The 23408-nt window shown below is 47.3% G+C and overlaps 2 protein-coding genes across 6 annotated transcripts in view; one reads left to right on the top strand and one right to left on the bottom strand.

Moving 5' to 3' along the window:
• Nucleotides 1–16045, bottom strand: part of ZNF516 (zinc finger protein 516) — a 133794-nt gene extending 117749 nt beyond the window's left edge. Inside the window, exon 1 of one of the 5 annotated variants that reach the window (XM_039463764.2) lies at nucleotides 15927–16045. The gene's annotated coding sequence lies outside the window, so the exon portion shown is untranslated. Of the gene's footprint in view, nucleotides 1–11877; nucleotides 11963–12168; nucleotides 12268–12706; nucleotides 15146–15476; nucleotides 15589–15926 lie in introns of those variants that run through there. The other 4 variants (XM_010336718.3, XM_010336717.3, XM_039463763.2 and 1 more) reach the window with 4 other exon arrangements.
• Nucleotides 16046–16491: 446 nt separating this feature from the next.
• ZNF516-DT (ZNF516 divergent transcript) lies at nucleotides 16492–17483 on the top strand. The gene is given in 4 exon segments (XM_010336860.1): nucleotides 16492–16569; nucleotides 17039–17321; nucleotides 17324–17437; nucleotides 17440–17483. Coding segments are annotated over 4 exon segments (519 nt in total).
• The last annotated feature ends 5925 nt before the right edge of the window (nucleotides 17484–23408 follow it).

Here is a 23408-nt window from a genome sequence, read left to right as displayed (position 1 = left end):
GCAGACGAAATGCTCAACAGTCATTCCAGCTCTTGCTGCTGAAGGACAGAACGTCCCTGTGAACACGGGCCACATTCTCTCAGCAAGCCACAACAGAAATTGTTCAGGAAAATAATAAACTCAATCCATCACCATTTCCTTGTTTTCTAAAATTCTCCCAGCAAGTCAGGCCACGTCTACAATTCTACCTGCTCTGTGAGGGAGCCTTTGCACAAGGTTCCAGCTCCCCGCTATCCAAAGGTGTCTCCGGGCCACAGTCCTCTCTTCAACCCTGGGGCAGGCAGGCTTCCCCTTTCACCCCACAGATGGAGGGAAGATGCACAGACAGGCAGATCACGAGGTCAAGAGATCGAGACCAGCCTGACCAACATGGTGAAACCCCGTGTCTACTAAAAATACAAAAATTAGCCAGGTGTGGTAGCGCACACCTGTGGTCCCAGCTACTCGGGAGATTGAGGCAGAAGAATCGCTTGAACCCAGGAGGCAGAGGTTGCAGTGAGATGAGATCATGCCACTGCACTCCCGCCTGGGGACAGAACAAGACTCTGTCTCAATAAATATATAAATAAAGACAACTATCATTATCATTAATTTTATGTGTTTCTTTTTACCTCTCTTGATGTGATCACTAGAAAAGGTAAAGCGATGTAGCGTGCATGGTACTTCTCTTGGGCAGAACTGCCCTAGAGCACTGGGTTAGCAAACCGTAGGCCCTCGGGCCAAATCCTTCCCACCACCTGTTTTTGTACAGTTAGTGAGCTAAGGCTGGTTTTTACGTACATGTATATGTATGTATGTGCATGTATATGTATGTATACATACACACACACACACACGCACACACACACGTTTTGAGACAGAGTTTCACTCTGTCACCCAGGCTGGAGTGCAGTGGCGCAATCTCGGTTCACTGAAACCTCCACCTCCCGAGTTCAAGCAATTCTCCTGCCTCAGCCTCCTGAGTAGCTGGGACTACAGGCGCCCATCACCACGTTTGGCTAATTTTGTATTTTTATTAGAGACAAGGTTTCATCACATTGGCCAGGCTGGTCTCAAACTCCTGACCTCAAGTGATCCACCTGCCTCGGCCTCCCAAAGTGCTGGGATTACAGTCATGAGCCACTGCACACCTGGCTGGTTTTTACATTTTTAAATGGGTGGGGTTAAAAACAAAATCAAAAAAAGAGTATTTTGTGACATGTGAAATGGCACGGAACTCGAACGTCAAGTGTCCATAAATAAAGTCCATCTATTTGCTGCCATGGCGCCTCAGGCTGCTCGCAAGCTGTGAGGCAGGTCCTATCAAATACTATCTGGTCCTTTACGGAAAAAGTTTGCAGACCCTTGCCCTGGAGTTTTGCAAATACAGACCCAGGTGGCTGAGCTGAGGAGGGTGTGGCTCCAGCCCCTCTGGGTTTCGTGGGAACTGCACGTGAGCTGACCTAGGATCCACGCCCACTGGGACTGGTCAGTGCAGGGCGGGACCAAGTCCCACAGCCCGATGGGATGGCTACAGCTGCCCCAGGAATTGTTTTGCATCAAATTATCTTTAGATCAGTCTCTTAAGGTTCTCATTTGTGATGGATTACTCAAAACTTTTGCTTATTTTCAGAACAGAGCGAGTCCACAGATAGAATGGGGACCCTAAAGGGGCAGGCAGCCTGTCCCAAGCCCCTCCTCGATAATGCTTCAGAAACCCCAGCCATCTAGAAAGAGGAAGGGTGGAGGGACACTGGTCTCCCAAGGTGCCATCTCTAAAGCTACATAATCCTAAATGGCTCCGACTACAATGAAATGAACTGCACACAGACGGTAACTACCATGACAAGTGTGGGACACTCGGGGGCATGGCCCAAAAGCAGGGCTGCTGAACAACCTGGCGGTGGGACTCTGAGAAAGTCACTGACCTGTGCAGGCTTCGGGAGTTACCACCTGGGGATCCTGAGACCTGTGCATATTAAATGATACACGTTAAGTACTCAGAATCATGCTCTGTTCATAGCAGGTACTTAGTTAATGTTTGTTCAAAGGAAATGAGCATTGGTGGGCTTTTTTTGTGAGGCAGAGTCTTACTCTGTCGCCAGGCTGACGTGTAGTGGCACGATCTCAGCTCACTGCAACATCTACCTCCTAGGTTCAAGCAATTCTCCTGACTCACTCTCCCCAGTGGCTGGGATCACAGGCACCTGCCACCACACCCAGCTAATTTTTATATTTTTAGTAGAGACGGGGTTTCACCATGTTGGCCAGGATGGTCTCTCTTGACCTCTGGATCTACCCACCTCAGCCTCCCAAGTGCTGGGATCACAGGCGTGAGGCACAGCACTGACCTGGTGGGCTATTTGGGGGACTAGTTATTGAGGCATCTGCCCAATTTGATTCAAGTTCATAAAGCATTAGCAATGAAAATAAAATTTCTTTTAATATAATGGTAAACAGTTATGTTATCACTTGCATCAAACTGTCACGGTGATTCAAAAAGTAGCTCTCAAGATCCTGTATTTTGTTCTCACGCCCTTGGCTTTTTGTATCAAAGAACTACCTTTCAAAAGCTACAATAGCATTTGCCTTAAGACTATTACTGAAGGCACCGTCCACGTAAAAATACACAGCCGGTATGAAAAGAGCCAATATGAAAGTCAGCGTTAAGAAGTTGACTTCAGCGCTAATACTAGAAGAGGCCTTCCTGCTTGGAAGAACAGGTCATTTTTTACTGACAGTCACTGCAACACATAAACCGCCACGTTTTGCTTTTTGTCATAATCACCAGAAGCTCCTATGCTAAGTTTGGGTTCACATATGCCAACGGACGGAATCCTACAATTACACGTGACCCAGCTTTTCCACATCACGACCTCTTATTCCATGGCCCGTTCGTATTTTTGTTTGTATTTTACTACAGATGGTGCCCAACTTAGGCAAGCTTGACTTACACTTTTTCAGCTTTATCAGGTGAGGAAGCCATCGGCATCCAGTGAAAAGCAGTGAGCTGCTCCCTCCGCAGGCCCGGCAGTGGCAGCCCTGCGACCTCCAGTGTGAACACGGCATGTCACGGTGGCCTGCGCTGCCAGATTCTCCTTCCCAACTCTCGGCTAACATTCACGCATTCCAAGCACGTGTAAGGTAGGTGAGGCCATGCTACCATGTTCAGTAGACTGAGGTGTATTAAATGCACTTCCCACTTACGGTATTTTAGGCTTAGGATGGGATTCTGGGAACAGCCCCACCGGAAGTTAGGGAGCATCTGTCTGGATCTAACATGTGACCTTACGTGCACACTTCACTCCCTTCTTGGAATGAAACTGGTAGAAACAAGCATACTATTATTACCCACATACAAAGAATCGGATTTCAGTGACCAGATACTCAAACGGGCCTGTAAAAATCCTCACACCACAGCCGACAGGATAAAGTCCACAAATTATTATACTGATTAAACGAGTCTTTGCGTTTCTTCATTTACGCTGGTCATATTTCGAGAAATGCCTAGAAAGTCAGCAAAACCACCTAGGATATAGGTTCCAGCAAACGATGAAAAGTACTCAGAACGACCCTCTTAAGGAAAAATAAATTCTAAATTTACAATTTTTTTTCCTCCTTAGAAAAAAATTCTGGAGTGTTGGCTCAATGTTTGTTCATGTTGCGAATGCAAAGGCCATTGTTTCTTAAGTGACTCTTGCACAACCAAGAAAAACTACCTGCTCCCTGGCCCAGCTGCCCGCTTTGCTGGAGAAGGCAGGTGGGGCAGAGACTCCTCAGGAGGTGTTTAATAATCTACAAAGGTCCAGACAGTAACCCAGGGCAGACACAGTTCAACCGGCCAACCTGCCATCGGAAAGAAAGGAGGAGAATGCACGTCTCCCTGGTTCAGCTCTCTGGGGTCCCCAACACCATCTTTTAGCGGCCATCTCGTCCATTTGCACCAAAGCTGAGCTCAGAGGAAGACACCTGCCACGATCCACTCCTGTGTCTGCCACTTCCCTGCCCACTCCTGCAGGAAGCACCCTCTCAGCATCCGTCCATCATCGGCATCTGTCTAGCACGGGTCGTCTGCCGCACCACACTGAGAACCCACAACTGCCAAATGCCCCTGTAAGCCCGCCCACCTGCACCTCATCTTCCTGGCCTAAGGTGAGTCTCAGAGCCCAGCAGTCTATCCAGACTGACCTGGTCTTCTCTGACCCTTTTCCCTGTGATTTTTGGTGACTTTTTTCTTTTAGGATTTTCTGTATCCCATGTTGGTCACTTATATTCTGTATTTACTCTCTAATAAAAATATGTTGGCTAGGCGTGGTGGCTCACGCCTGTACTCTCAGCACTTTGGGAGGCCAAGGTGGGTGGATCATGAGGTCAAGAGATCAAAACCATCCTGGCCAACATGGTGAAACCCCATCTCTACTAAAAAACACAAAAATTAGCTGGGTGTGATGGCGCGCACCTGTAGTCCCAGCTACTAGGGAGGCTGAGGCAGGAGAATTGCTTGAACCCAGGAGGCAGAGGTTGCAGTGAGCGGAGATCACGCCACTGCACTTCAGCCTGGTACCTGGTGACAGAGCAAGACTCCGTCTCAAAAAAAAAAAAAAAAAAAAAAAAAAAAAAAAAAAAAAAAAGTTGCTATTGGTGATTACCATGGGGTTTCACAAGAAAACCTGTATCCTGGCACCCCCTGTGCGGCTGGGACTCTGTGCAGATGGCTGCCTGGTCTTTGGTGACCAGACTCTCCACGCCCCTCCTTGAGTGCTGCCATGTGACAGCAGCCTCAGACTGCGGCAACCGGTCCGGTGCCCAACTCGCGCGCTATCCCCGTGGAAAGATGTAAACGTTTGCTCAACATGCTGCTTCTCTGTGGAGCAAGATCTCGGCATCCAAGCGAAGCTGAAGGGGGCTCTCCGCACACTGCCCTCAACACCTGGCGATTTGCCGAGTCCGCACTAGGCAGTGCCAGCTCAGCGTGACAACGCGCTTACCGAGTTCCTCTTCAGAGTGGACTCGCACCCCGCCCCCGATTCTGTGCATTCAGCACAGTGTCTGCAGGAAAAGGCTACGCTGGGAATCAGGACACCTGGGTCTGAGCTCTGCACCATTCCTATGGCCTTGGCTCAGTCACTAAATCTGCTTTTCAGTAGCTGTAGAATGTCAGGATTCACTCACAATCCATCTCGAAGTTTCTTGCAGTTACAACACATACATGATTCTCAATATTAATCTTCTAAAACAAGTCCAAATACAAATAAGGCAAATTTGCAAAGAAATGTAAATAATCATGAAAGCAAATGTTTTCTTTCCTTCAGGGCCATCACACTGAGCCAGTGCAACACGCCTACCAATGTACAACCATGCTCTGGACTGCGGCCACCCTAACCCTGCTCGGGCCAAAAAGGTGCAGTGTAATCACCTACCACCTTGCAGGAATCTAAATGGAGGTTTCATGGTCCAAAACACCTAAAATGCTTCCCAACATGGTCTACTATTCCCCCAGACAGGATTTAAGGATTGCCTAAAACACACACTCTCAGGGACTCCTTAATGTTGTTCGAAGCTAAGCAAAAAACATAGATTGTAAATCATCTCCCACACCCATATAAAATCTCCAAATTATAACTGTAATAGCTTTCTTTTTTAATCAATGCCTGCAGATACTTTAAAATATGTAAATATTAGGAAAATTAACCTTACTTTCTAAAGTTCAAATTCTGAGCGGCCCATAATCTTTCATCAACCTAGAAAATAACTGATAAGCCAATCTTCCTGTAAAACCATTACCAGATTCTGCTTTTCTGTCACCAGGGTAATTTACTGAGGCTAATTTTAATCCTGCCACTAAACCACTAATCCCATGACTCCACAGAATTGTCCCCAAGTTTACGCTGCTACGGCAAGTACTTTTACATTAGGAATTCACTTATTTATTAATACCAAGTGTTTTATTTTTTTAAGTTGGTTTTAGCAGTGAGATGATCTTGCTTGCCTCTTATTTTAAAAAGTAAAAAGCCATTTTTGAAAAAAGCCACTTGAACACCTGGGGTGGCACTGCACTCAACACAATAACGTTAATTTAAATTATGCTTGGTGTGACTCAAAGGAACAAATTATCATCATTATGCTAATGGTCATGCTAAAGACATGAAAAGCTTTGAAATGATTAATCTAAATCTGGTGGGAATATGATTATCAATGTGAATGATGATATTTTCTCAAACTGGCATAAAAATGTTCTGTCTGTGTCACTGATAATGTCAATATAAATTATGCATCACCAAAGGCAATGCGCACTCACACGCTCCTCGCTCACGTTCTCGGTGCAAAGCCCCAGCCCACCTTTCAGCCCACAGATGCCTTGCTTAGGGGACATACATGTGGATGAGTGCAAATGTGTTTACTTCTTTCCTTAAAATAGAGACAACAACATGATTAAAGCTAACAAGACTGAGACAACAAGAGAGAGGTGTCTGGAGATACATTTGCTATTATGTTAAAAATGGAGGCGGAATCTGCCCTGGCGATCCATATTAATAAACTCCTGCAACACAGCATAAGAGCCACCCTGTGAATTCAACACGGGTATACCCAGAAACCCAAACCAGCATGTGTAAACAAAACACAGCCTCAAGTGAAAACACCAGCTCTGCCTGTAGATAATTCTAGGCCAGCGCCACAGAAGTTCAGGGGAACTATGAACCAGGATTGTCCATTTGTCCAAAAATTCATGTCTTTAAAAAAAGAATGGGTACAAAAGCTAAGTCTTTAAGACAAAAATAACGCTTTTTGTTCTAGGTTAAAATCACCGGAATTAGGAACTAAACAGTGAATCTTCTCCTTCTGACCCACCCAGCCCTTAGCCTCATTGCAACCAGCAAAAGTCTTAACTACTCACATTCAACTCTGTGTTTTCCTGAATTAACACAGTCACTCAGCATTGAATGGCAGACTATTTCTCACAAAAATGATGTCTGGGGAACAAAAGTGAAACTTGTTCGGGACACCCTTAAGTATCAACTGAGTAAGAATCTGCTAAAGCCACACACAACCTCTCTGTACAACTTTCAATGCATCATTGACTGTACTAAATTTCAAAGAACATTCTCGAATGCCAAAATAAATCAACGCCCAGGCACAGCGTCTCCTCAGCTCATGCAATATAGGTTAAATAGTACCATATGGCAAAGACAGACACATGTTGCCCTTTTCTGAAACAAAGAAAATAATTTCTAAACAAATGTTCTTTACTTTCACATGGGAAGGAGGGGATTTGACAGTTCTTCAAGGGTTAACAGTGCTGAAAAATGTTTAATTCTCAGCCATTAACAAGAAATTACAGAGTTTTAATAGAGAGCCTTGATTTTTAAGTCTTTATGTCCTGAAAACTAACACCACATCTTCCTCTACACACACCATCTCCTAAAAAAGCAGGAAAATAACAGGACAGCTGTAGCTGGGCACCAGCAACTCCCCAGGGCAGTGAGAAACACTGTCTACCTGATTTTGAAATAAAAAACACCAGATTCCCTCTGCCTGAAAATAACAAAATATACCCGCATCTCATCCCATTTTCACCAATCAGTTGAGGAACTGTCTGGATTTCACAATTACATACAATATGTATCTCTTCTTGGCCCAGTAAATTCTGAGATCCTATAGACTTTGTTTACTTCCTGACCAAGGCTGGCGGGGGTGGTGGAAACAGGAATACAAAGTAAGTCTACCAGAATCAACAGAGCTGAAATACAGTATATGGTAAAATGTATCTAATCCTACTACAGTTGCTTTTAAAATAGTTTTGTCCTACTCTCCTGCTTGTGTTTTAGTTATTACTTACCATGTATTTACATGTTTGCCTTCTAAAAATAGCTCCCTTTCTAATTACTCCTGCTTTGTAATTTTCAGGACCATGTGAATTAAAGATTAAATGCCAGATCTTTTTTGGAAATGACTTTTAAGGCATGTTGAGAGCCACCAATTACACTTCTTTACAATTCGAATGTATATGGAAAACATCTCATGCTAGACATAAATACGATGATGGCTCTAGCTTTGGAAAAAGAAGCTTCAGCTGTTCAAGTCACGTGTGGCCAGATGCAGAGCGTCTGGAATGCAGAGCAGACAGTTGCAACTGCTGGCTTTTACCAGTCCATCTAAAATACCCTTCACACGCGTTAGTGGACACTAGAAATCGCAAATACAAATGATGCACTGATAGCCCCTGTGAGTGTATCTTTCCTTACAGCTTTTGAAATCATTGCCCTAAAATATTCTTCACTGTTAGAAAATTAAATTTATAATAAAGAGCTTTTTACAGAAGGAGATATTCTAAAGTCATAGTTTTTCTTTATTCCTCCTCCTCCAAGATTAATTTTATTATTCATAAATGTAAAACATTTGATGTGATTATTTTCTTCAAATGGGTTTGTGACTTTTTAGAATTCCTGAAAATGTTCAGATTTCGACAGTTCTTGTCCAATGGTGGGTGGGAGGGCGGTCTTAACTGAGGGCAAAGGTCACTCCTCCATCAAAGAGAATGTCCTGCACTCCCAAACTCACTAGGGCCAGAGAGAACTAAGGCCAGGACTTGAATCCGAAAAATGCTCTCTCCCCTATGGCCCCTAGATCCATTCAAACCAGTAACAGGCTGCTGCCACTACCCTTTTGGCCAGTCAGGTGGAAAGACTGGGGATGAGAGCCCCAGGAGGGGAGGGTGAAGGGAACAGTTACACCGCCAGCTCATGCCACCAGTTACCATCCCGCCCAAAGGGAACCGAACCAAACAGCTGAACCACCAAATAATCACTGCTGCACAAACAGAGGCTTGTGCCCCCACCTCCATCTGCCTCTGAGAACCTCCACATCCACCCCCGACCCACCCCGTGCCTCTCACACACAGGGAGAGGTATTCCAACCACCACCCACCCAAGACCTCACAAGGGAAGCACGGCCTGACACTACAATTCACTTGAAACACGCAAATCTAAATGAGATGCAGCTCCCAACAACAGAGTAGGGGCCGGTTCCAAGGCCCTGTGAGCTAAACACAGTAATAAAATTAGTTCTTCACATTTAGCCATTAACAGCGCTGCAAAGGAAGCTCCACGGTGCCAATCACAGGCAGCCAGCAAAGGCCTTTTTGCGGGATGCTAGTTAGGCAGTAAATGCAAATTCAGGGAAGCAAGGATGTGCTGAGGAAGTCGGTGCGGCACAAGTCCAGCTCTCCGAGCAGTGAACAAACCCACGGGTATTCCTTGGACTACGTTCAGTAAGACAGGCAACTGAACTTTTCCCACAGCTTCTAGAACTTTCGAGGAGGAGGGGTCGGGACAGCAAAGAGATGCATTTTTGAAAGAACTAATTGAGTGTGTCAGAATAGCTTTATCCAAGCACTAAAATGTATAAACATTTACAGCATGAAAGATGTCTGCTTTTGAAGAAGAAATGTTACCTCAAAGTTCAAACATTTATAATGCAGATACCTAATCAAATCAATTTAACTTTCTTCCATTAGAATTCTATTACTAACCATCAAATCCACGTCCCCAGTTAAATGTGGCCACTGGAAAACCAAAGAGAAAGTGTATACGTGTTTCCTGAACATTTAATAGCAATTCTTTCTTCAGTTAGAAATCTAGTAATACGCGAAATACCACTTTTAATTAGGTAATTAACACATGCCCTTTTCTCCTCTATTGAAAATGGAGTAAAAAACAGAATAATTCGGGTCGTGAACATTCAAACGAGCATATTATACAGGAAAGTGCACACGTTTGGACAAGCTCCCTGCTGCACGATGCAGTCAGCTTGTATTTCAGCCTCCTATCTCTCCGGCATTAAGGTATAATGCAGCTGAAACTCTAAACACAGTCTCCAGTCAGACTTACAGCCACTCCCACCGAATTCTTTTTGAAAGATTCCTTCTCTTCAATTATGAATAAGACCAATACGTATTCTGGAAAGCAGATAATTAAAAATCCACAACAACCCAATAAACTGAGTACTGGTTTTTCAAGAATCATCCATAACTAAACTCGACGTAAATTGCTAGGTCATACTATCATTTTTCCCCATTTGGCAAGACTGAAAACCATCTGTTGGAATATACCTCATTTCAAAGTACTCTTTAAAGAAGTCTCCTTTTCTTTTTCATGTATGTTGCTAAACTTAATCACATCAAATGCTTCACTTATAAAACTCAAATATCTCCTTGTAAAAGGAAGTTAGGTAAATGGAGTTAAAAGTTTCATTTCTGAAAGTGGAGACAAAGTGCTTTTCACATTGTGACCTGTTTTCAAAGACCTCTCTCATTCCCTTCAGTCAATTTTGGTCTCTGGGACAACATCTTACAAAAAAATAAATAAATAAAAGTTAGAAATGTAGGTCTTCAGGGTTCCAGGAATAAATGAAACCTCTAAATGAGTCGACTCTGAAGGTTGTTTACAAATAACAATGGGAAAACATTGGTGAGGTAATTTATTCTCAGGACGGCAACAATTAATAGCAGACACATCTCTCAAAGTTAAAATTCTTGACCTAGTGTATTTCAGAAAATTAAGCTATTTGGAAAGATTATTCTAATAAACAGCAGCTTTCAGAAATAAAAATAAGCAGAACTCCCATCTCTCTGCATTGTTGAAAGCTGTACTAAACCTGCTATTTTGGTGTTGTGTTTCATTTCAGAAAGGCACTCCCATTCCTCTTGGTTAGTTTTATTACAGATCCACTGGGATTATTTTTTTTAGAAGGTTAATGTGCTCTGATTGTTTCAGTATATTCAAATTAGCAAGTGTAAGAAAACAAAGCCATACTAATGAATTAAGAAAAACATTAAACATGCTTGTACCTTAACACATCAGAATTCAAATTCAATTACCAAAATACTTGTGAGTCTTACGCAGAGTTCAGTTCATCCCGGAACCCATTCAAGATGGCCATGGGGGTCACTCCCGTGAAACTAAAGATGTCCTCCTACAAGTAACCCAACTCTCAAACCCCTGACACCATGGCAGGCTCCAGAGCGACATCTCTCTAGGGGGTAAGGGGTTCTCAGACCCAGCACAGTAGTGCTATGTGGAATATTTAATTCTAGCTGGTCTGTGTAAATATAAATAACACTTACTTGACGACATAATCAAAGAATGCAAGTGAAAATGAAGCTGGAACAAACAAATGATAAAATCAGCTCATTTTATTTTACATGGTAGTAGCCGATCAAATAGCATGCACGCCTAGCTCTTTAAAGTAACACATCCCTAACCCAAAATACTTCAATCATATTAATAGGGTGTTTTTTTAAAATAAGCTGAGAAAGCTTCTTTCGAGAGGCTAGCCACCCTTGCATCTCCTCCGGTCATTATCTTAATAGTATTTACTCTATAGCCACATGGTGAACATACATCACTCAGCTTTTAAATCACCTTCAATCACGATTTGAGGCTGCATGGCATGTGGACAGGGAAATGCCCTTCTGCTGTATGTGTAAGTAGGATCCCCCACTAAAGTTCCTTTTGTGACTTGCTGGCTAAGTCAGCACAGCGAGTGGACGGGAGAGTCCCAGGGCTCCGTCCTTTGTTACGCCGGGGACACCCCTGGAAGGCCAGCCCAAGGCCCACGGGCACATCTGGCCTTCCGAAAAGCAGTCCACAGAGCCATCCCGGCCTCTCTGCCGCCGAGACACTGTGAGGTCACACAGGCAGGACACAAAACCTGCACGCAGCAACCCCCCGCAAGGCGCCCCGAGCCCGGGTGCCCACCGCCAACTCCCACCCCAAATCCGCTCGCGGGCGCAGGACCTGCTCAGGTGTGAACACTTATGTAATCGTCCTCTGGGCCACGCCTTTTCCACCGCCCCACCTCCGCCAGAACAAAGTGAAGTTTAAAATAGAAACCAATTACCTGGCCTCCGCCGCGCCTCGGCCCCGGGAGCCCGGTCCACGCTGCCGCGCAGGCCCCCCGCCCGGCCGGGCCCGGCCCGGAGCCCCGCGCAGAGCCCAGTTCCGGACCGGCCCCGCCCCCTCCCCGGCCCCGGCCCCGGCCCCGGCCCTCCGCACCCTCATCCGCCGACTCCCCTACCCCGCGGCCTGCCCTTCCCCCGCAGCCCCCTCTCTCCTCCTCCCGGGCCTGCTCCCGCCCCCGCCGGCTCCCACCGCCCGCCCCGCTCGCCCCCGCCCCCCGGCCCGCACAGACCCCCGCCTTTGTTGTGGTGCGAAGTTGGGCTGTGGGTCTCCGTCTCTTTCACTTCTTGGCTTACAGTGAAGGCGTGTGACGTCCACTCCACATGACGGGGGCGGGGGGCGGGGGGCGGGGGACGGGCGGCGGGCCAGGCCCTCCCCGCGCTTCTCCGCCCCTTCCCGCCCCGCCCACAGCCCTCCTCCCGGCAGCCCAGCAACAAGCGGCCGCCGCCCCCCACCCCGGGGCGGGCAGGTGCGTCCCCCCGCCCCCGGACCGCCCCCGGACCGCCCCCAGCCCACAGGGCCGCCCCGCGCTCCCGCCCCCGGCCCCTGGCCACGCGCACCCCAGGCCCCCCAGTGGCGCCCCAGGCCCAGCGCCGCTGCAGCTCAGACACACCGAAATAGGAATGATTTAATCCAACGACACCTCCTGGGGCTGCCCAGTCCGGGTTGCCCCAGCCCCTGAGCCTGGGGAGGGGCAGAATCGGGTGGAACTCGGGTCGGGGGGGCGGAAATGGCCCGAGTGGGAGGGAAGGCGCGGGATCGGACACTACCTTGTAACCGACTTTGGTTCTTGCAGAAGGGGAGGACGAAGGTCGCCCACGGACCCTCGGGTGACCTCGGTGCGGCCTGGTGGCCGGGCACACCCGCGAGTGGACGAGGTCCCTCCCAGGGGTCTCCCTGCAGGGGTCTCCGGGGAGGGAGTGGGCACGTGGGTCCTTAACCCCTCCATTGCATCATCCCCATCCCGGTGGGTAGACAGGCGCAGCCAGCCCGCGGTGCTCCCGGAAGACACCGCGTCTCCAACGTTTACGCAGAGATGCTGCTCGGCTCAGGTCGGGTCCGTACGCTTCCCGAGGTGCGTACTACGCGAGCCACACACATCACTCCCGATATTCCTGGGAAAGTCGGTGCCACAGTCAGTCAGCTGCAAGCGTGGGGTGGCCGGTGACGCGCTCTGCCCGTGAAGACGCCCATTGTGCGGGACAGGCGCGGCCAGGGCGCAACGTCCAGGAGGTGGGTAGGCAGCCGAACTTTCACTGGCCACGAGCGCTTCACCTTCTAGAATCTGCCAGGGACTAAGCATCAACTCCCAGGCAGAAAATAAAATGTGAAGTTGGAAGACACACGCTGCCCTTCACTTTTCTGCGGAGTTCACATCGGTTTCCGCAATCCGCGTTCTCCGTTCGCTTTGCCCAGGCCAGTGGGCTCCATCACCTGGACGGCAAACGCACCAGGGCGCGCCCACCGGGGGCGAGGCCAAAGAAACCGCACGTTTCCAGTCCCCAGTTGCTGAGAAACAATCACAGCGCTCCTCTTTTCTTCCCCTGCTGCTGCAGGTTCCGACCTGAATCCGAAAGTGCTTCTAAATCCCATGCTCCACAGGAGGTTCGGAGGGGGAGGCGCTCGGTGGGGACTGCTGCGTGCCCATGTAGCCGAACCGACTCGAGTAAAAGCGTGTCCACGTCTACATCACACATCTGTGCAAATGCAGAAGCCTGCGGATGCTCAGGGCTGGCCAGACTTCAGTGTGCAGACACATGGGCTCATGCACGCGCGCGCGCGCGCTCACACACACTCACACCCCAAATTACCTCCGGGATGGAGAAAGCCGCAGCGGATTGGCCAGCAGAACCGTCACTCACGCCCAGGGGGCAGGGACACTTCGCAAAGCTGTTTCCTTTTTTTTTTTTTTTTTTTTTTTTCCTTCTCCTCTCCTCCCTACCGTTTCATTTAATGGTAAAACAACAGCAGAGCTCTGAAAGTTAGCCATCTGCGCGGAGTTTGCCTTCTTTAAGGAGGGAGGCGTCAGACGATATCCATTTAAATATATTTTGTACTTCCACAAAGGATGGAAAGGGAAATTAACGATGGGAGTGGAGGCGGAAAGGGAGCTCCGAGTAAGAAGGAGGGGTCATCCCGCGGGGGGAGGGGGGGCCGGGGGCCGACGCAGGGGAAAGAGTTGTTCTCTACACCGAAGAGGGACTTTGACCTTCCATTGATCTCAAAATTAAAAAATGTTTTTCATAGGTCAGATTGTAACCAACACTCGTTCCTAATTTATGAACTCGTCGTTTTGATTTTATTATTTAAGCATGCGGCAGCAATCGTGTTTCCTTAAGAAAGAACTGACCTATTTTTGGCTGGAGATAAACGATCATGTTAACAGATGTTAATCTTGTAATCTGTTTTTCCTGTAAGCACTTTACCTACCCGGGTTTCAGACCTTAAAAATAACATCTTTTCCAAAAAGACCTGACGTCACAATTGACTCCCTGAAAAATCACACTCCCCCTCCAGTTTCTTCCCCTGCAATGATTTCAAAGACGTTAAATCTTTTCCACTTTATAAATGCTGATCTGTTCTGCCTCTACTCCCACAGGCTTTTATTTGCATTTCAAATTCCACAGGTTACACCAGTCGCCTTTTCAAAAAAATATAAACCAACAATGAAGCAGCAAATGGCTTTTTGTGCATCTGGATTAAATAAAACACAGAATGAATATATTTAAAAAGAAAGCTGCGCAAGTTGATCTTTGCACACCCGGAGACCCAGTGACTCTTCATCAGCGGAATGAGTAAGACACACACACAGTCCCCAGAGCTCCCGGTCTGATCCCGGGCTGCTGCGGGAAGCTTATTAACGCTGATAATGGATGGGGCTGACTTACAGACCCACATTTTTCGGGTGAAAGGCTGGTTCCCTCTGGTTCCTAATTACGGGGGTCCACTGGCTTTCCTCGGCGCACACCAACCTTCCTCCATCGACTGCTGCTTTTTAAAACCCCACTCGGCTGCCGGGTAACAAACTTATTCATACAAAGTTTCTTTAAAACTTGACGAGGCGGTTTAATCTAAATACTGATCGTAACTATCCAGTCTGTTAGTTCTCCCTGGAAATGGCAGCGGAGGCGCCTCCCCCACCTCGCGCCCAACCACACACACACCCCACCGCATTCTTCCTTCATACACCCGGGTTCATCTCGCCACCGAGGCCTCCCCCACCCGCACCCGGCGGGGCGCAGCTTCCAGGAGTCCCTGCCCACCCCACTCCGAGTCCGTGCCAGACCCTTGCCCCCACCCCCACCCCCGCCCGAACTTCCCTTCCAGGACCTCTCACTTCTTGAACGTTAGGGTCACTTAGAAGCTCCCACCAGACTGGCAAGCAGCCGGGGAGGGAGCTGCGAAAAACAAGCCCCCCCCCCCCGCTCCTGGCAAACGCGTCCCCTAGGCAGCAGCGCTCGGTGCCCACAGGCATCGATCCCATCCGCCAAACCCTTAATAATTGAAGCGGCTCCTCAGGCCCGCAGCCCCATCACCCACCTTCATTAGCCGGAGCGTTTTACTTTAAAGTAAGGCAATTTGCTCTTTGTCTCCTAATGGATGGAGAGCGCATCCGAGCTCCCCTCCTCCCGCGTCGCCTTTGACGAAGTGTACAAAGCCAGAGCCTCTTCCGCGCTCCCACCCCGGCCCCCACCCCGCCCCTCCACTGCGGTAAAAACCACCTCCCGGGCGCTCGCCCCGCCGCCCGAAGTTGCATCTTCTCCTATCCTGGAATTGCAGAGCAGAGCAACTACCCACAGGGAAAGCCAAGGAGCCCTCCCCGCGCCCGGGGGGACCCTCCCCGGCGCACCCCCTCCCCGGCGCCTCCCCCCCCAACCCGCCCCCAGCGGCGCACACGGGAATCCCGGGCACGTCGAGGCTCCGGGCCCCGCGCCCACCGCCTGCCCGCTGCCCCTGCGGCGCAGCCCTCCCCCCGCCCGCGGCCCCTACCTTGGCGGGGAGGCGGCGTGCCTAGGGAGCAGGACGCGCACGCCCCGCGCATCTGAAGGTGAAGCCGAGCGCCCGCGGCGCGGAGCCGAGCGCTGCACTAGACCGACCGCGCCAGCTGCGCCCGGGCGCGGGGGACGCGCGAGGGCGCGCGGGGCCCGCCACGCGCCCGGCCCCCTCCCCGCGCTGCCCGCGCGCGCCCCGGACGTGTCGGCCCCGCGGGGGCCCCGGCGCCGGCCCGGCTCGGGGGGCTGCGCTGCACCGGGAGTGGGCCGGGCGCCCGCGGCCCGGCTCAGGCCGGAGGCTTCCCCCAGCCCGGGAATGGTCTGCCCTGTAGGAAACGCACACTCCACTATTGTCTCATCAGCACAAAGTTCTGCCACACTGCGGGGACAGTCTGGAGGCTCGCAGTGACTCAGACACAGCTGGTTCCTCCCCTAATAGCACCGAACCGCGATCCCAGCGGCCGGTGGTCACCCCCCGTCAAGGTCTAAGGCTGCCGCAGCTCCGGCTCCCGGAGGCCGTTTCCGCGCGCACACGCGCAACCATACGTGCAGACGTACTCGGGATGCGGGTCCCGCCGGCGGGCACCTGGGCACTGCGCCCCACCCGGACGGAGACGGGGACACCCTTTCAGGGGTCCCAGGTGCGTGTGCGTGACACACGGCGTGGCGTGTGCGTTTCACCCAACTTCCTGGTAGACGCCTCTGGGGGTGTTCAGATGCTGGATCAATACATTAAGTCCTGAATCGAGGGTCACAGAGGTCCTGCTGGAAGGACTTCCAACAGCGGCTCTGCCACATGGTCATTTAAAAATGAAGGGGCTGTTTACTGGCAGCCTTGAAAGTTCAACTCTTATTTTTCTGTTCTTAAAACTTCATTTCTTATCTCACCTACTCCCCACCGGCAGTAGTTAGTTGTCGTTAAGTTGAGTCTGGAACTAGAAATCCTAATGTGACTCCTAATGCTCTCCTGGTACAGGGCGGGGGAGGGGAGGGAGGGCGCGCGGGCGGGGGAGGGGAGGGGACGGGAGGGGCGGGTCGCAGCGCGCAAGGGCGAGCGCCCCTTCACCGCCGGTGACGTAGACCCGGGGAGCTGCGGCCTGCCCTGCGGAGGGTAACACTATCTTCTCCCACCGGGCTCCTGGCCATATTGTTCTCCTTCTCCTCGTGATAACTCCGCAGTGGAGGTGGATTCTGTCCAAGACGCCCAACGTGGCTCCGCTCGGCAGTCAGCGCTGCAATCCCGGCGGTTACCTCCGCGGCGGCGTCTCCCTCTGCGCCCCACTCCCGCCGCCCTGGCAGCCCGCGGCCCTCCCCAACTTAGGGCGTTTACAAAAGAAACTACTCCGGACGCGCTGCAAAGGGAGGCGCTTGTGCCCGAAAGCGGGCGATCGGACGCGGGGCCATTCTGCACGTGTGATGTTTCTGGGGGGGTGTGTGTGTGTCCGTGTGTCGGGGTGGGCGGGAGGAGTCAGGCGGAAAGACAGGCGAGAACCTCTGCGATGAAGGATCCGGAGTCCTAAAATGTAAGCTCTGGGTGACTAAGGATCTGCGCTGATTCGGAGAGCAGGCGTGTTAAAGGTCACGGACAATTGTTGCTGGCTTCAGCATGAATGTCGAAGTGGGATGCATCCTTGAACAATCACATTTGAGCCTGAGTCACCGAAAAGTATTGACGTGCCCACCATTCATGTCAGTTCACTGTGAAAATGCGCAGAGTATCCCCAAATTCAATTAATTACATAGGCGTAAACGGCTTGATACACATATTATTATGTCTGTGTAGGTAACAACAAAGATTAAAAGTTGAAGGCTTGACACTTTAATAGCTTTTTGTTAGGATTTTGGATGGACGTGAGTCTGTGCTATAAACCTACATTCATCTGCATTCTTGGGTCTATTTAAAAGTACAATCTCGCACTAATTATTGCCATGTGTTGAAAATGGACAAGGTAGATCGCTGAATGGTGAGCAAAACTTCCGAACCTCGCACATAAAACTGTAAAATGTTCGTGACTTGCCTCCTTTCTCTAGTGGGTTAGGGCCCTGTCTGAAGTCCCACATGTGATTTCACTCAGGGCATTGTCTGTCTACAGTAATATTGTGCTTTTAAACGATTTCCTTTCTTACACATTTCTCTACAATGCATGCGAAATCTGAGAATGTAATGATGGGTGGGCAGGAGTTAAGTCCTGGTGTCTGGTGTGGCAGGCCTAGAAAATGGCAGCTGGAGGGCCAGCTTCATTTCGTTACTGAATCAAAACGTGTTCACACTGATTGCACACTAGTCACTGGCGGTTGTCCATGTGTCAATGCGCTATTCCAAGCTCCCTCCACACACACAAAAAAAAGCATAACAATCAAACGTTTAATACAAGTTTCCATACTGTTCCTGTAACCACATTTAGCATTGCCAACATTTCAACTGTTTTAATAGCTTCAAACACTTAAAGTAACCATTAGGGATTAAGGATACTGGTTGTATACATAATATAAACCCCTGGAATGACCCAGGAGAGCTTCTCCTATTTTGAAATGTTTAAGTAAATTATAATATTTGGATGGAGCAAAGTCAGTAGTATGAATGGTTGAATGTTAATGGTTGATTTGGGCTACTTGTTTTCTTTTAGTGATATGTGATATTTTACACAAGTATGGGGTACGTGTATTTGTTACTTACAAGCATAGAGTGTGTAATCAGGGTACTCATCCCCTGGGGTATTTATTGTTTCCATGCCTTGGGAACATTTCGAGTCCTCTCTTGTAGCTACTTTGAAATACACAATACACTGTTATTAACTGTAGTCACTGTAATCTGCTATCAAATATTAGAACTTATTCCTTCTCGCTGGTTGTTTGTACCCATTCAGTAACATCTCATTTCCCCCTCCCACCCTCTATTTATAACTTTATAATAGGCAATAGTTTTGGTTAATGAAATAAATGGGGGAAAATCATTTTCCCTTGCTATTATCTAATGAATTATTTGTTCAGCCTTTGGGACTCCACCCCTTTCAACGTTTGATGAAATGGTGTTCAGTGGTTATGGAGTGACTGAGGACATTTAGATTAGAAAGTTTCTTGAGGACTTCCATTAAAAAAAAATGGTTCGGAGTTAAAACCAGAAAGAACTCCTGCCGCCCCCGACCCCGCCAAAAAATAGGCCTTGAGTGCCTGAAAGCTGGAAGTGAAACTCTCTATACTATAGCATAAAATCTAAGACAAACTAAAAAATGTGTATTAAATATTCATGCTCAAAAATGTAAGTGCTTTGATTGGACAGCTGGGTGTGCCACTCATTAGTAAATAATAATTAATCCTATTTGTGTAAATGTATTAGGATTTTCTAAATTATATCTGAGAAAGAATTATATTATGCAACTAAGTTAAGGAGTAATCTTTTGTTTTCTGAACCAACTTAAATTTAGAGATTTCAGAGTAGATTAGGGATAAATTTTCTTTAAATTATCAACAAGTGTTCCTACATAAAGACTGTTTTAGGAGGAGTACAGCTGTTCATTGCCTTTGTATTGTTTCGAGTAGGTAAGTATTTTGTGTATAAATGGAAATTGACTATTTAATCACTGATGGTTTCAAAAATATTACACTAATCCTAATGTGCTGGATTTTTCTTTCCCTAAAATCTTTTCTTTTCATGGAACTAAACAGTTCAGAGACTATACTGCATTTGAATATGGAGGAGGAAGAAATAGCCTGTGAGCAAGGATGTATCAATATGAAATTTAACACAGGATAATCCCCTTTGTGGATGGTGTGGCAAAATTACGATTTTTTAAATACAGTCTTTTATGAAGTGGTTTCAGACTGCTTGAATCTAAACTTACCTAACAGAATATTTGTAATCTTAATTTAGGAGATTGTCTCAGTTCTCACACACATTTCTTACAAACACACACCCACACACACACGCGTGCACACCAAAGAAATCACCTCGAATGTGATCTTCACCCAGAGTTTCCCATGTTTGCACTGAGATAGCTTCTTACCAAGCTATCCCTGTGGGGTCTTTTATTTACAGGATAACTGGAGGTCAAACTGACAGTGGCTTAGGTTTAATCATGCTTGAGACTTGCACATTGCTTGAAACACTTTTGTGAAAATGTCTTCCTCCCTCTTCTGTATTCAAGTCTAAGATGCCTTCAACATACAATTGTGCCTGAATTTTTAGTTTGCTGAATAATTCGCAATGCATCACCCCGAGATTGGGTGCAAAATGGACCCATATGTGCGGGACAGAGAACGCTTTACTCATTTTCACAGTGGCAGAAATCTTAAGAACTTTCCCACGGAACCAGCATTGTTAACAATCTGTCCTTGTTTTCCACACAGAAAAAAAAAAAAAAAAAAAAAAAAAAACGCTTGCTGACCCATACACTATTGTTATTGCAACACAGATTTTTCTCTTACTGATTTTGTGCATACATTTTGAAGAACACTAAAGATGACATTAACAAATAACAAACTTGGATCACAGAGTAAGGCTATTTCTGCAAGGGAGGCGAAAGCTTTGTAGAAAACATACTGACGGTTCAAGCAATGGCAGTCACATTTTCTCACCATTTGCAGTTTTTGGTAACTCCATCAGGACTTCACAGCAGGTAGACGACCCTCAAATCTGTTCTTAATTTCAACTTAAGTAAAAGACTCTCAGCAACAGCTGGCTTCACAATCGCTGATACAGAATTCCACAGATGTGGTTGAGAATGGTTTGCAGAATAAAAGGAACTAGGCCACAGAGCAGAATTCGTTTAAGAAAAGACAAATTCAATAAAGATTCCTCTTTTGAAAGATTGCCGACATGAGGGAAGAGAGGGCCTTGTTTTTCTTATTACCTTTTCTTATAATCCTACAGTATGTTAATTACTTAACAGATAGGTTGTGACCTATTAACACCACACATTCTTACAACAGCAAAACCATTGACTTTCTCTGCCCCCAAGCTCATTATGGCTCACCATGCATAACTGATTACATGTGCATGTTTATGCAAACTTTCCTAACGGAACTGAAAATGAAATAAGGGAACTAGCACTGTCTCCTTCACTGCGGGGAGGAGAGGTACACTTATAATGAAACTGAGCATGAAGACCTTCGCGTGAGATCTCATTTGACACATACATGATACAGTTTGAAGGAAAGCCGACTTGGCATTTAGGGGGTTCGCTGGTATAAGAAACAGAACCGTAAGAAAAGAAGTGGTCAGCCTATGAATGTCATAATTAAGGAATAAAGACATTTTGTTGATGGACAGGCCAGCCACAATTTTGGAGGCGGGGGGGGGACTTTTTAATACATGTAGAATGAAATTGACAGTTGTAGCCATTTTTAAGTGTGCAATTCAGTGGTGTCAGGCACAGTCACAGTGTCCTATGGCGGTCTTCACTTTCCATCTCCACGGCTTTTCCCTCATTCCAAATAGAAACTCAGTCCTCCTAAACAGCACCTCCTTATTGTTCCTCCCCCAGGGCCTGGCATCCACCACTCCGCTTTCTGTCTCTATGAATTTGCCTACTCCAAGAGCCTCGTACAAGTAGAATCATACAGTATTTGTCCTTTTGCAATTGGCTTAGCAGAATTTTACTTAGTATAATGTCCTCAAGCTCATCCATGTTGTAGCATGTAGCTGGGTATAATTCTGCCTATCTTAAAGACACATAGATTGTAAATGCCGAAGAGAACTTTTATAAGAAACTGATAAATGCCGTGACTGTAATTTCATCAAAAACCATTCTCAAGAATTTTTCATCCAGGCACAGTGGCTCACACCTGTAATCCCAGCACCCTGTGAGGCTAAAGCAGGCAGATCACCTGAGGTCAGGAGTTCGAGACCAGCCTGGTCAACATGGTGAAACCCTGTCTCTACTAAAGATATAAAAATTAGCCAGGCGTGGTGGTGGGCGCCTCTAATCCCAGCTACTTGGGAGGCTGAGATGAAAGAATCACTTGAACCCGGGAGGCGGAAATTGCAATGAGCGGAAATCGTGCCACTGCACTCCAGCCTGGGCGACAAAGAGTGAAACTCTATCTCAAAAAAAAAAGAAAAAGAACTTTTTTTTCTGTTACCTAAAATGATTGATTTCCTTATTTGGTTGTCTTTGTCTTTGCTTACCTTGTAAGCTTCAGAAGAAATATGACAAAAAGCTTTACCTCCTTCCCAAATGGAAACTGTAACAATGAAGCCACCCTATGGCCAAATTTGTGTTACATTCTTTCTGGTTAGTATTTACAGAGCCTATTTACGACTTATAAGCAGATGACTAAAAAAAAAAAAAGGAAGGAGGAAAGATGTAACACTAAGGCATACTTAAAATCAGAAAATTAAAATTACAGTCAATATAAAGCAACAGAGAGGTTGCTACGTCAGGTGCTTGAGATGGGTTGATCATACAGCCACACACTAAGGCACCCCAAGTTTCCTGGCCCCAAGGCAGAAGCTTTGGTTAAGAGGACTGAACTTTCTGGGTACTGAGCTAGGACACAGGCATGGGTCTCGGTCATGACTGAAGCATTCCATTTCAGAACAGACGGAGGTGTTTTGGTGGGCCCCATGCAGATGTTAAACCAATGGCATTACGTTAAAGTTGGGGGCCAAAATGGAATTTTTGTAAAGAGACAAATAGTTTGATCTCGCTAATTGAGTGAGTAAATTGTATGGCTTCTCAGACTTTTGTACACTTGTGTTTTTCATGGCGGCATGATGGTAAGTGACGAGGAGAATGTGGGGAAGCAATACAAGATGGGGAAGACATTGTATAACTGAAAATCTAAGGAAAATGTCAGGCAGGTAGCCATCATTTTAATAATGACAAAAGTTTAAGAAACTTCTAAATCTTCATTTTTCACATCTGTGCAATTACTTATTTATTCCACGTTTGCTATGTAAGACAGGCGCTAGACTAGTGCTCATTTTAAAAAGCAGTGTGTATTACATGTGTATTATGTAGGGAGTCTTCCTAAGGGCTTACATTTTATGTCACTTAATATACACAATAACCCAAGAGGTAGGTGCCACGGTTGTCCCATTTGGCAGATGCTAAAGGAGAGACCCAGAGTTCACAGCCCCGCCCACCTCACAGAGCTGGCACGTGTCAGCCATGAGTTTAGAAACAGCCTTGACCACACACCAATTCATACATCCACCCATGCTGAGCTGTTCATAGCCGAAACGCCACAGCCCTGGCTGTTTTAAAGATAATTTTATAGATGGACAGAGCCAAATATGTGTTTTCTCATGTGTTTAGGAATTTGTCACACACTGTCATGTTCGGTTCTCATTCTGCTGACTGGTCATTTGCGCTTGCGTGAGCTACGCAACTTCTGGTCCTGTGTCATCAGGGGCTTTGACATTTGCCACTTATCACAGGGTGTTGTTCATCTTCCACAAACCTAATACGTGTTACATATTTGTGCAAGAATACCTACTAACTAGCTGGTAGAGACAGAATCTCCATGAAAATGTTTC

Source organism: Saimiri boliviensis, chromosome 13 (assembly GCF_048565385.1).
Source record: "Saimiri boliviensis isolate mSaiBol1 chromosome 13, mSaiBol1.pri, whole genome shotgun sequence".
NCBI lineage: Eukaryota > Metazoa > Chordata > Mammalia > Primates > Cebidae > Saimiri > Saimiri boliviensis.
The sequence above is the reverse complement of the archived record's forward strand: the minus strand, read 5'-3'. Positions and strand labels throughout refer to the sequence as shown.